Genomic DNA, 13225 nt, shown 5'->3' on the forward strand with positions numbered 1-13225 from the left:
TTTAGCGCTTGGAGGTAGCGCAGTGCCTGTCCGCAGTCATCGCCATCTCATACTTCATCGCGCTCCTTCAAAGAAGCAATATATTGCGCATTCTTCCTAGACCATTGTCTTGCAGGCATAAAGGCAAAGATATCGCGCTCTTATAACATTCGTCGCATTCAAAACAAACAACTATGCCGCCCCCTCGGAAGCCTCAAACAGGCGCAGCCTCAAAAGAGGAAAACATATACATTCCATCCTTCATCAGTAAACGGCCATTTTATGCTGGGGAAGAAGGTGACGATGACAATGATTACCTCAAGCATCAGCGTCGAGAAGAGAAAAACGAAAAAGCACAATGGTACGATCGCGGAAAGAAGGCTGGGCCAGCGGCAACGAAATACCGAAAAGGCGCGTGTGAGAACTGCGGATCAATGACACACAAAGCCAAAGATTGCCTGAGCCGGCCAAGAGCGAAAGGAGCGAAATGGACAGGCAAGGACATCCAGGCAGACGAAGTCGTCCAAGATGTCAAGTTGGGATGGGATGCAAAACGAGACAGGTGGAATGGCTACGACGCTAGAGAGTATCGCAGAGTGGTTGACGACTTCAATGAAATGGAAGAGCTACGGAAGCAAGCGAAAAATGCGGCAGCCGGCGATGACGATGATGATGAAGAGGGAAAGGATGACGGTGATAAATACGCTGAAGAAAACGACATGAGCAAGCACCAAAGCACAGCAACAAGGCAGCTTCGGATACGAGAAGATACCGCCAAGTATCTTTTGAACCTTGACCTTGAATCTGCGAAATACGATCCCAAAACCAGAGCACTCGTCAACTCTGGCGCAACAGCAGATAAAGCAGCCGATTTATTTGCGGAAGAAGGGTTCATGCGGTCCTCGGGCGATGCCGGCGAATTCGAGAAGGCGCAAAGATACGCATGGGAAGCTCAGGAAAAGAGCGGAGACACCACCCAGCATTTGCAGGCAAATCCGACGGCCGGTGCGTTTTATCGTAAGAAACAAGCAGATGAGGCGGAGAAAAGACGTATTGAACGTGAAAGGGAATTGTTGGAAAAATACGGAGACGATGCGCATAATGCAATGCCTGCTGCGCTGCGCAATATGGCCATGTCAGAATCCGAGACGTTTGTGGAGTATGACGAAGCAGGCCTCGTCAAGGGTGCGCCGCTAAAGGGCGCCAAATCGAAGTACGCAGAGGATGTGCTTATCAACAACCATACATCGGTTTGGGGTAGCTGGTGGTCAAATTTTAAATGGGGCTATGCGTGCTGCCACTCCTTCATCAAGAACAGCTACTGTACTGGCGAGGAAGGTAAAGAAGCGTGGGAGGCTGCTGAGCGCCAACGATTTGGGGCCCCCGTATCGGAACAAGAGACCGGGTCATTACCTGCAGAGCGTGAAGAAACTGAATCAAGAACGGCTCTGCAAGATGCAGGAAGCAGGAAGCGTACGCAAGAAGAGATGTTAAACGGAGTATCAGAGGCTGAGATGGATGAATACCGCCGGAAGAGGACTGTTGCTCAAGATCCAATGGCAAATCTACTGGGTAAAGATGAGCTCTTAAGCTAAAAGATATCCACTTCTTACATACCTACATTTAATGAAATGAATTCCTGATCTTTTTTTCCTTCTTTTTTTTTACGCATACGACTCTATGCCAAGGCATACTGAGAGACAGCTCTCTCATGTCTTCCCCACGATGAGCATCACAATTTTCGGGTCATGTAGGCACTTTAAATCCCATTTGCAATTACGTTTCATGTTTTTTTTTAAATCATTCCATTTTTATCCTTTGGCCAACGCCGAAAGCTAGGAAGAGAAACCTTTTTTCCCTACTTGTGATATCCCTCGGTCATCAAACTTGTATGCAGGAAGAGTCATTTAACACCTGTTATGATGCATTTACTCGTCATCCTCCTCCTCCTCGCCACCCTCGCCCTTCTCGGCGGCCTTGGCCTTCTTTCTGCGGACACGGCCAGCACGGCCGCTGCCGAATGGTGAGGTCAAGGCAAAGTCGATGTGCTTCTGGGAGTCGAGACGGACAATGAAGGAGGGGACATTGACGATCTGCTTGCCAACACGGATGTGGCGCTGGCGAATCAGAACACGGGCGTGGTGGATGGACTTGGCAAGACCGAGCTTGTAGACACAGGTCTGCAGGCGGCGCTCCAAGAAATCCTCAATCTTCAAGGCCAGGACGTAATCGAGCTTCATGCGAGACTCGTCGAGGACACCGACACGGACAAGACGTCGAATCAGGGCATTGCCTTCGAAAAGTCGCTTAGGGTCCTTCTCGTCGAGGGTAAGAAGTTGACTGCAGGAGATTTACAGTTAGTTTTTGAGCTGGAGAAGTGCCGTACAGATTATGCAGCATTGACATACCGGGCAGCACGACGGATCTTGGACAGAGTCAAACCGACTCGCCAGACCTCACGCTTGTTGCGCAGGCCATACTCTCCGACGAGCTTCAGCTCAGCGTCCCTGATCAGAAATAATATGTCAGTTTCCTTGTCACATACGACTTAAACAGAGCCATGCTCTAGTTCAGTGGCCGGTGATACTGACAGACGAGCAGACTCGAAGGGTCTGCGAGGGACACGCGAGGTCTTGGAATGCGCACGAGGGGCCATTCTGTATGCGGTCAGATATTACGGCTCGAGTTGCCAGAATTGAGCATCCAACACTCACTTGACTTGCTTCCCGAGATGGTGGCTACTGGTGAACTTTTCCGCAGGTGATCTCGAAACTCGGCAAGGTTGTGTGGATAGGAAATTTGGCGTTGAAAATAATGCACGTGATGCACTAGCAGCAAACCCTAAGGCGGGCTTCGCTGCACACGCCCGCCAAATTCCCACAATTGCCCTACCACCACGGTGGAGGGAAAAAAAAATAGTGGATTATCTAAGCAGATTCGCTCCCACACGCCGTGCGCAAATTCACCACGCCAAACTAGCAAAGCTTCACCTCCATCTTCGTCAATCCTCGAACGAAAAATCGACGGCAATTAAGGCGCGATGGGTCACTCTTACGGAAAGCGAGCGGGCACTCGAGTTGGTTTATCCTCCCTGCGATGATATGAAACCAATCGTTGCTAACGAGAACGCAGTATGCCTTCAGCCGGGACTTTCGCCAGAAGGGCATGATCGCCCTGAACACCTACTTGAAGGTGTACCAGTGAGTAGAATCCGGACAAGAGGAAAATTTTGATTTGGAGTTGTGAATCGACTAACATTCATTCAGCGTCGGTGATATTGTCGACATCAAGGTCAACGGTGCCGTCCAGAAGGGGTAAGGAATCGATGTTGGATATAGAGGTGGAAAAGCACAAGGGAACTAACATTGTCGAATAGCATGCCCTTCAAGGTCTACCACGGCAAGACTGGTGTCATCTACAACGTCACCAAGAGCTCTGTCGGCGTCATCGTCTACAAGAAGGTCAAGCACCGCTACATCGAGAAGCGCATCAACGTCCGAATCGAGCACATCCAGCCCTCCCGATCTCGTGAGGACTTCATCAAGCGAGTCAAGGCCAACGCCGAGGCCAAGAAGCAGGCCAGAGCCGATGGTGTTACTGTTCAGGTCAAGCGACAGCCCGCTCTCCCCCGGGAAGCCCTCACGGTCTCCCTGACTGACAACCCTCCTGAGACTGTCACCCCTCTGGCATACGAAACTACAATCTAAGGGAAGGGTTGGCGTGGTGCTCGCTTCGGTTTTTCTTATGGTGTTGCGTTCGGATGGGAAAGAACTCAGCATGTGACCAAGGTCTGCATTTTTTTTCTATTTGATGTTCATAGGAAATGAGAAAATATGACATCGACAAAAGTGCATTTTTACTCATTGGCCACTCCTGATCAGAGGAGTAGAGTATCCCCATAGTTTCTACGGCTTGTGCGGTGTCTCCCATATATAATACCTAGGTGTCTGATTTTCGGATACATTGAGCGCCGAAACTGAAAGCCTTGGCGAAATATACTGGACGTTCTCCATGACAGACATAAAATTCCCTGTACTAAGAATAAATTCGCGCTACCAAGTTGTTGTGCTGAGGTCTCGAGTTAACCCAATTCAGGCACATGTCTACATGTCGTATTGAGGATTGAATGATAATATATGATGTTCACTCAAAGAAATGTTTGATTTCGTACATGCACAATATGATATAGTAATGACAGATTATAGGATGATCTATTTTGCCTTTTTTTTTTTTTTTTTTTTTTTTTGGAGGCAGGGAGGGAGGGGGGCACGGTCTCATTGCTTGCTAATTTGGCTCATTTTAACAGCGATATATATACTAATAAATATTAGCAATTGCATTGAACGAATATGCGAAATAACACTCAAAAGTGTTGGTAGTATTACTCTGTTAGTGAAACTGGGTTGTGTATGATGCTGAATTTCGCTGGCTTTTGTACTTTATATTGAGTTATCACAAGTGTCGTTATAAATCAATACACCTGTGTAATTTCCAGCAGCGCTGGCACCACTGCAACGTGTCTACACTGCCAGCATATGTACTAGGTTTAGGTCTTTGATACTACTCCCATAAAACAATATATAAATATATAGAGACAATCATATTTCGCTTATTTTAGCAAATTCCAACATCCTAGCCACCATCCAAGAACAATATCCCTGCATATCTAGACATCTCTCCTGCATTACCCTGGAGCATTTGATGGCATCCAGGGATTATGTAATTCTACAGCAAGAAAGGGCGGATTATTTAAACACCGCTTCAACGCCCAGGTAATTAAGGGCCCGCTGCGCCCCACATGGTGACGATGCTCGCCCGTTTCCCGGCTACAGCTTCTATGCCATCGCCTTCCTATCATCCGGCGGGTAATAAGTGCTCTCCAACTGTGCGGAGGATATTTGGCCGCAATCTCATCTTCTCGACGAAGAAGCACATCCTGTACCTTGAAACTCTACACAATCCGACCTCTCCGCGAGTCGTTACCGAGCCTCTTGCGCCGTGAGTGCGCGCTCTGCGACTGCGCTATCGTGTGCCTCCTATCCAAGCTTCGTCGATCTACCTGAGCTGTATTTCGCCCACCATGGCTTCCATACGCACGACCGAGCATACGAAGTTTGTCATAACCCTCCGTTGAACCATAAATTAGCATACCAATGGCGACATCCGCTTACCTTTGCACACCAAATCAATTAGAACCGATCAGGAGCTTGCCGTTAGCATCAAAAAGGCCACCAATCCCGATGAAATCTCCCCCAAGCGCAAGCATGTACGAGCATGTATCGTATATACCTGGGACCATAGATCTTCACAGGCCTTCTGGGCGGGCATGAAGGTGTAGGTTGACATGAAATCTCCTATATTTCTCCAAGTTCAGCTACTGATGTGACCGTCTCCAACTTATTGCAGCCAACCCATTCTTGCCGATGAGGTCCAGACATTCAAAGCCCTGATCACCGTCCACAAGGTTCTGCAGGAAGGTCATCCCTCAGCCTTGAAAGAAGCAATGGCCAATCGCTCGTGGATTGATTCCCTGAACCGTGGAATGAGCGGAGAAGGAGTTCGCGGTTATGCGCCTCTGATCCGAGAATACGTATACTACCTTCTTGCGAAGCTGTCTTTCCACCATCAACACCCGGAGTTTAATGGTACTTTCGAGTATGAGGAGTATCTCAGCCTCAAAGCCATTAACGACCCAAACGAGGGATACGAGACCATCTCTGATCTGATGGTGCTGCAAGACAAGATAGAGCAATTCCAGAAATTGATCTTTTCGCATTTTAGAAACGTCGGAAATAACGAGTGTCGAATCGCAGCCCTGGTGCCGTTGGTCCAAGAGAGCTATGGAATTTACAAATTCATTACTAGCATGCTGCGCGCCATGCACTCAAGTAAGTACTCTTTGAACCTCCACCCCCCCTTCGACTCGCAAAGAACAGGCGCTGATCTAGACGCATAGTCACCGGCGATGATGATGCACTGCAGCCCCTTCGTCAGCGATACGACGCCCAGCATTATCGACTCGTCAAATTCTACTACGAATGCTCTAATCTTCGATACTTGACAAGCCTCATTACGATCCCCAAGTTGCCGCAGGATCCGCCGAACCTCCTTGCTGGGGATGACGAAGCTCCAGCCCTGCCTGCCAGACCGAAGCAGGAAATTGAGCGACAGCCATCCCCTGCTCCTCCGCCAAAATCAGATGAACCAGACGAAATCTCTGAGTTCTGGAAGAGCGAATTGGATCGCCAGAACCGTGAATACGAAGAACAGCAGCGGGTTCTCGAAGAACGACAGCGGGCAGCTCTCTTGGCGCAGCAGCAAGCTCAACAACAGGCGCAGCGCGATTTTGAAGAGCAGCAACGGCGTTTGATGGAGCAACAGCAACGAGAGCAGGAGGCACTCCTTGCACAGCAAGCTCAGTGGCAAACTCAAGGCCGTCTAGCCGAACTTGAACGGGAGAATCTCAACGCGCGAGCCCAATACGAGCGCGACCAGCTGATGCTGCAGCAGTATGACCAGCGTGTCAAGGCCCTGGAGGGTGAACTGATGCAAATCCAAAACAGCTATGGGCAGCAGATGGGCAGCAAAGATGATCAAATCAAAGCGCTGCAAGAACAAGTTAATACATGGAGATCGAAATACGAATCTCTCGCGAAGCTATACTCTCAGCTTCGGCATGAACACCTGGATTTGTTGCAAAAATTCAAGGCGGTGCAGCTGAAGGCAGCAAGCGCCCAGGAAGCCATCGAGAAGCGTGAAAAATTGGAGAGAGAGATCAAGACGAAGAATCTTGAGCTAGCTGATATGATCCGGGAACGCGATCGAGCCCTTCATGATAAGGATCGAGCTAGTGGCAGCAGCAAAGACGAAGTAGAGAAGCTAAAGCGAGAGTTACGCATGGCGCAAGATCGAGCGGACAACCTTGAACGTAGCAAGGGCAATGAGCTCTCCACGATGCTTTCCAAGTATAACCGGGAGATGAGCGATCTGGAAGAGGCACTCCGGAACAAGTCGCGAGCGTTGGAAGAGGCACAGAGTAAGATCCGAAACGGCGACTCTGATCTCGAGCAACTCCTACGCGAGAAAGAAGAAGAGCTTGAGGTGTATAAAGCGGGCATGGACCAGACACTCATTGAGCTGAGCGAACTAAAGCAGAATCAAGGAGAAACGGACCATGCACTCGACGGGCAAATCGATGCCCTGATCTTGTCAAACCTGGATAAGATTAACGACGTCATTGATTCCGTGTTGCAGGCCGGTGTCTCGCGCGTGGACGATGCTCTCTACGAGCTGGATTCATCTATGCAGGCAGGAAACCAAAATGCCTCGCCGTCATATGTGCTATCCCAGATCGAGAAGGCATCTGGGAGCGCAATGGAGTTTGCTACTGCCTTCAACAATTTCATTGCTGATGGACCCAACAGCACACACTCGGAGCTAATCAAGGCCATCAACGTGTTTGCCGGAGCGGTTGCTGATGTATGCAGCAATACCAAGGGCGTAGTGCGCCTGGCGACGGATGAGAAAAAGGCTGACTTGCTGATGCAAGGTGCAAGGCAGTCTGCCCAATCTACAGTGCAGTTTTTCAGGGGCCTGCAGAGTTTCCGCCTTGAAGGGATGGAGCCACTCCAGAAGACGGATGTTGTCATCAACAGCAATAATGATGTACAGATCAAGCTGCAGAAGCTCAACAAGCTGGTAGAGGGCCTTGCTCCTGGGTTTGGCAAACTGATGAACAACAAGGGAGATCTTGGAGACTTGGTCGATGCAGAGTTGAGTAAAGCAGCCGATGCCATTGCGGCGGCCGCGGCTCGACTTGCTAAACTGAAGAACAAGCCTCGAGATGGGTACACTACATACGAAGTCAAGGTGCACGACTCCATCTTGGATGCCGCGGCAGCCATCACAACGGCCATCGGAGAGCTCATTCGCGCTGCAACAGTAACGCAGCAGGAGATTGTGCAAGCCGGACGAGGCTCGTCATCACGCACAGCCTTCTACAAAAAGAACAACCGGTGGACGGAAGGTCTTATATCGGCGGCCAAAGCGGTCGCTTCGTCAACCAATACATTGATTGAAACGGCGGATGGAGTATTGTCCAACCGTAACAGCCCAGAACAGCTGATTGTGGCATCCAACGACGTTGCAGCGTCGACGGCACAGTTGGTGGCAGCCAGTCGTGTCAAGGCCGGATTTATGTCCAAGAGCCAGGATCGCTTGGAACAAGCCAGCAAAGCCGTTGGGTCAGCATGCCGATCGCTTGTTCGCCAAGTTCAAGACATGATACGTGAGCGAAGCCAAGAAGAGGATCAAGTAGATTATTCCAAACTTGGGGCCCACGAGTTCAAGGTTCGCGAGATGGAGCAACAGGTAAATTGGCGACTCTTTTTTTTTGACATTGATGGATGCGAGCTAACTAAAGCGATTCACTGTTTAGGTTGAAATTCTACAATTGGAAAATGCGCTTGCTTCTGCAAGACACCGGCTTGGCGAAATGCGGAAGATTTCCTACCAAGAAGAATAGAAAACGGCGTGTTCTTCCATTTGCGGGCTTTATCAACATTTCAATATTGTCTACTCGTCGTTATACTTTTTTCCAATACCTATCTAGTCGTTATGTATCTTGGAGATTTGATTCTGCATGTCACTAACCTATCTTATGGAGAACGTGTTTCGTATTATTTTGGTAGTTTCAATGTCTTGCTGAAACCAAAGGTGAAAAGCGCAAACAGACTTTTACAGTAATCATAATTCTTTCTTCAAGCGGCATGTGGGTAGCTGACTGAGCATTTCGCCCACAGGAGGCTTCTGTTTATACCAAGGATTTTATTTTACATTCTATGTTACACTCTGCGCAGCCATTAAAGTGTATTTGTTGTATTCTGCCATACTGTGCTTGTTTACCAAAAAAAAAAAAAAAAAAAAAAAAAACCTCTTCCAAAGAAACGCCATTTATGTAGTGTCTCCTCCATTTAAACTCAGAGACTCAGCCTTCTTCTTCAGCTCAGCATATGCCGCGGCATAGTCCGCAGCTAGGACCATGTCGCCCAGTACTTTCATAATTACAGCTTTCTTTGCCATCATCTCGCATTGGCTATTGATATCTTCAATGCTAGAATACTCATCAAAAGCACTCTGGACCGCCATTGCTGCCCTTTTTAGGTATTCATCACGTCGTTGAGTGGCTGTTTTGGGCGGCCCGGTCTCTTTGGTTTCCGGTTCCTGTTCTGGAGCTTCTTCTCCTTGTCCAGCAATGCTATCACTTTCAGATTGCCCGGCTAATCCCATATAGGCATCAGCAAAGTATGAATATAGTTTTGCCGTGACGGTTGGAGAGTCGCATTCTAGGCTCCGCGGTAATACGGCAGTGAGCAGCTGCACTGCGGCTTCGAATTCGTTCATGGAGATTAAGATATTCGATATTGCGCCGATTGCAACCCAGAGCAGAGACATCAACCGCGCCCGCAGAGACAGGTTTGCCGCACGCAGGGCAATGGAAAAAGCACGCTGGGGTCGCCCGCATTTATCCAAGAGTGAAGCCTTGATAAGAAGGGCCTTGACTCGCAGATTGACATCTCTATTCTCGTCTCTAAGTTCCGATATCATCTTATCGACTTTCTCGGCGGCTGACGATAGGTCTCCACGACGTGTCAAGTAATCTATGTGGGCGGTATCGATTACTAAAGCGAGGTCGGGCTCAAAGTCATCACCTTTGGACTGGAGAAACTGACTCAAGAGCTGCTCTGCACCATCCAAGTTATTATGATGCAGATCTCTTTTGAGCTGTATGATCCCCCTATACTTGAACCAGTACTGATTGGGCTTCCACGATCGTCGTGAATTTTCATCTGCCTTGTCTAAGATCTCCAAAGCCTCGCGATATTTCCCTTGGTCTAAAAGTGTAAAAGAAAATCGACTGATCATTTTGAGCTCATCATCAAACATAGAATGGCATGCGTGGCATCGTAAGAAGATCTCACACGATACAGTGGTGAGGTGGCCAAGACCAAGCCTGCTCCAGAGGGACGAGTATAAGCCGAGTTGTGCTCCAAACATGCCCTTCATATTCTTGTCCACAATAATCTGCGAGCTTCGTACCATGTATTCAAGCGCGGTGGCTACACTGTCGCCGTTGATGAGACAAAGTTTGGCCTCGCTTAAGAGCACAGAACTCCAGAGAGTCCACATTCCGGTTTCCCTAGCTTTCACTCGGAGGAAGGCCAATGTCTCTTTGCCTGTACCTAGGAGGTTATCCGCCTGCAGATCACGGACGAGATCTGGGTGTGCTTGTCCAAAATGAAACAGCCAGTTCAAGGAGAAATTAAGGCAGGTCATATCTCTGTTTTCCCTTGCTGTGGTCACTGTTTCAAGCATCGCTGTTATAGCTTCTTTATAACAGCCAAAGTCGGCTTGTAAAACGGCCAAGTTCATCAAAGCGTACTGGTAAAAGAGGCGATCGCGATGCTGCATTGTGTAGTCGAAGTATCTATGCAGAAAATCGAATGCCGTTGGATAATCCCCGGCTCTCCAAGCGTCGAGAAAACTTTCCCCAATTTCAGTACAGCACCAAGTTGTAGGATGCAGAGGTAAAACTTGTACTTACGTGATATAATGCGTTAGGCTAGGAATCAAGAAGCTGTCATTAAGGAGGTCGTGAAACTGGTGTCGAATCTCCAGCGGTATCCTGTTGCCGTATTCTTTCGAATTTGACTATCAGCTGGTGCTCCTCATAGTAGCGCTGGTGAAACAGCTTCCTCGAAAGATGACTTACTCTGCATCTGCTCAATCTGAAAGTCGAGTAGGTTTTCAACGTCGTCTATACTGACAGGGAGACCTCCCGTCCAGTCCCCCGTCAACATATCGCCATACGCCACCGATGCCAGGCTCGCAACTTTGTCAACATCCCAATCTTCAAGTTCCCCACGCTGCAGCACCTGGTCGAAACTGTAGCGGCCGAATTCTGGATTCTTCCGCTTCTGATAGTGAGATGTTGGCTGTCGATACCGGACAAAGTCTTTCCACAGCTCGGCGCAGTCATGAAAACGCAACCGTTGGTATTCGAGGCGGGCTCTGCGGACAAAAGCGCCGAGAGGAGAGTTGTGAGTGAGCTTGACGCCTAGTTCGGGCTCATCAGGATCCAGCCCTTCTTTGCGAAGCTCTTCTTTGGTTTTGGATAGTGTCAACGAGAGATGCTCGAAAAATTCTCCAAGAGCGTGGAGCGAGTCGATCCCCCACAGCTTATTGAGGAACTGATCCCACAGTCTCTTCCCAGGCAAGCCCATCAGAAATGGATAGCTGCTGAGCAGCTTCTCGAAGTCCTTGATCGAGACGACTAGGCTAACGGCACGCTCCGCCTTTGTCCATCTTGCCGCTTGGCTTGTGGATGGCCCATTTGGATCGTAGCCCATGGCATGAGATGCAATGAAGGACAGGACCGGCACGACTGCATCGCTAGGAATCGCCTCTTCCACGTATAGCTCGGTCAGAACGAGGAGGCCAATCTTGGCTGGCGTAAGATACCGCGCCATGTTCACCTTGAGAAAGCTCCAGCTGGCGTCGAATGCCGAGAATCTGCCAGCAATCAACGAGCACTGTCTGCCTCTCAAGCGATACAGATTCCGGTGTGGAAAGCTCAAGGCTTCTCCATATTTCAGCTGGCCAGCTGCCTAGCTTACGAGGCTTTGGGTGGATGCTGGAAAGTAGGTAAGAAGCACAAGGATGGATAGATCAAGGCAGTTGTCTACGTCAGATCTTTCCCGCGGTCTTGATAGCTGAGAGATAGGTACTAGGTAGGTACTAATCTAGAAGTTATAGTACCTTAGTACCTTAGTCCTATTAGTAGTAGGTACAGTATATGAATCTGGTGATATCACGTACCTACCTAACGCGACTGAATCAGCCAGGTACTACTCGCTACGTTTTCAATGGCTTAGTGGCTTAGGTAACTTCAACTGCATCTAGGGTATTATTGTCACTGCTACCAGATTTGGACAGCGCACCCACTCAATGCGGCAGAATCCCTTCGTTGTCGGAATTTCTTCGGCGAACATTGTGCCCACGCATTACTGCTCCTCAGAAATATATGGCATGAGGTGGATGGAAATTGGGATATGCGGAATAGTATTTTGTAGGTCCACAACAATTGATGCTGATAGTATGCTAAAATGGAAGAACAGATATCATGCTATGAAAACCTTACGTCTCAATTCGCCCGTTTTGAGTGGCTTAAAATATGCTCGTAGGCGGCCTCTATGACTTCCTGCACCATAAAGATATCCAGAGAGATACACGAGGCAGGGACTAAGAAGGATGATATACATTGCAAATTCTAAGCTCAACTTGAAGGGATACAGTTGTCGCCATTCAAGCTATGGGATAGTTGATTCAAGCTCCAAAGGAGTAGTCTACAACTACCAGTAGCATTCCTCCGGGAACCAGTATTCCAGCTCATTTCCACTCCCCAACTTTATTTGGTCTTGTCATGGTTGTGGTAGTTGACGCTCTCGTTCCAGCTTTTTGATAGTGGTTAGCAGACAATTCTCGCTCCTTGGAGGGTAAAGGTGGATTGTTGAACATAGGAAGCGAATGCTCTATCGAGATAAAGGCCAGCAGAACTTACAAGAGAGTCTATGATACTTGTTAGCATACGATCCGTTGAATAGCTGACAGAATATCGACTCACCTTGTCACCATCGCCCCACTGGAAGTTCTTGGTGCGGATGTTCTGGTAGGGATACTCGGCGCGCTCTGGCAGAGGAGGAAGGTGGCTCCAGTGCTCCCAGTGCTCAGTCCACAGCCAGTAAGCATTGGCTCCAGAGATAGCAAGAGCAGGAATCACGGCGCTTTTGATTTTGTCAGCCTTCTATAACCCTATCCAAACAAATCCGGCGCAATCGGCTGCTTTCTCCCTCATCTGGCGCTAAAATGGCATAGGAATTCGCGAAATCGAGAACCGGCAGTGGACGTACTAGATAGAAATCTTCTTCCAGAGCTCTAAATATACGATTAGAAGCTGAACCAAGGCGCAATTGGAGGAGTTGAGACATGAATACTCACCAGTGGTGCCCCGAGCATGTTCCTTGATGTGCTGGCGCTCACTGATGAACTCGTTTTCGGCGGTGCTGGCAAAACGACGCTGCATAGGAGTGCGCAGATGCGCAGCGAAGCGCGGGGCGGTGCGGGTAAGTTGTCGGGCAGCAAACATCGTGAGCGATCCGGATTCGTCTTCAATGTTTGGGTAGTCTAT

The 13225-nt window shown here is 48.9% G+C and overlaps 6 protein-coding genes across 7 annotated transcripts; 3 read left to right on the plus strand and 3 right to left on the minus strand.

The window, feature by feature from the left end:
- The first annotated feature begins 42 nt into the window (after positions 1–42).
- On the plus strand, positions 43–1733 carry SLU7 (mRNA splicing protein). Its single transcript, XM_024907456.2, has one exon. It carries the CDS (start codon positions 174–176, stop codon positions 1572–1574), a length of 1401 nt encoding a protein of 466 aa, XP_024764906.1. The 5' UTR covers positions 43–173; the 3' UTR covers positions 1575–1733.
- On the minus strand, positions 1285–2739 carry RPS9. Of its 2 annotated transcripts, XM_066126121.1 has the most exons (4): positions 2694–2739; positions 2571–2636; positions 2388–2486; positions 1285–2319 (listed from the first exon to the last, which is right to left on the minus strand). In XM_066126121.1, exons 2-4 carry the CDS (start codon positions 2633–2635, stop codon positions 1908–1910), a joined length of 576 nt encoding a protein of 191 aa, XP_065982220.1. In that variant the 5' UTR covers position 2636; positions 2694–2739; the 3' UTR covers positions 1285–1907. The 2 variants fall into 2 exon arrangements, with proteins under 2 accessions (XP_065982220.1, XP_024764907.1); XM_024907457.2 differs by having other exon boundaries at positions 1743–2319; positions 2571–2701.
- Positions 2740–3019: 280 nt separating this feature from the next.
- On the plus strand, positions 3020–3686 carry TrAFT101_000688 (60S ribosomal protein eL21; the record flags this gene model as incomplete). The annotated part of the gene is made up of 4 exons (XM_024904903.2): positions 3020–3055; positions 3112–3179; positions 3246–3293; positions 3356–3686. 4 exons carry the CDS (start codon positions 3020–3022, stop codon positions 3684–3686), a joined length of 483 nt encoding a protein of 160 aa, XP_024764908.1.
- Positions 3687–4829: 1143 nt separating this feature from the next.
- TrAFT101_000689 (uncharacterized protein) lies at positions 4830–8884 on the plus strand. The gene is made up of 5 exons (XM_024907458.2): positions 4830–5091; positions 5173–5313; positions 5386–5867; positions 5936–8349; positions 8417–8884. The coding sequence occupies exons 1-5, from the start codon at positions 5060–5062 to the stop codon at positions 8501–8503; spliced, it is 3156 nt and encodes a 1051-aa protein (XP_024764909.1). The 5' UTR covers positions 4830–5059; the 3' UTR covers positions 8504–8884.
- TrAFT101_000690 (uncharacterized protein) lies at positions 8808–11887 on the minus strand. The gene is made up of 4 exons (XM_024910492.2): positions 11857–11887; positions 10751–11804; positions 10583–10676; positions 8808–10522 (listed from the first exon to the last, which is right to left on the minus strand). Exons 2-4 carry the CDS (start codon positions 11505–11507, stop codon positions 8932–8934), a joined length of 2442 nt encoding a protein of 813 aa, XP_024764910.2. The 5' UTR covers positions 11508–11804; positions 11857–11887; the 3' UTR covers positions 8808–8931.
- A 558-nt stretch (positions 11888–12445) lies between these two features.
- On the minus strand, positions 12446–13183 carry TrAFT101_000691 (uncharacterized protein; the record flags this gene model as incomplete). Its single annotated transcript, XM_024901695.2, has 5 exons — positions 12446–12491; positions 12599–12606; positions 12662–12821; positions 12948–12972; positions 13036–13183. The coding sequence occupies 5 exons, from the start codon at positions 13181–13183 to the stop codon at positions 12446–12448; spliced, it is 387 nt and encodes a 128-aa protein (XP_024764911.1).
- Between the last annotated feature and the right edge of the window lie 42 nt (positions 13184–13225).

Source organism: Trichoderma asperellum, chromosome 1, assembly GCF_020647865.1.
Source record: "Trichoderma asperellum chromosome 1, complete sequence".
NCBI classification, from domain to species: domain Eukaryota; kingdom Fungi; phylum Ascomycota; class Sordariomycetes; order Hypocreales; family Hypocreaceae; genus Trichoderma; species Trichoderma asperellum.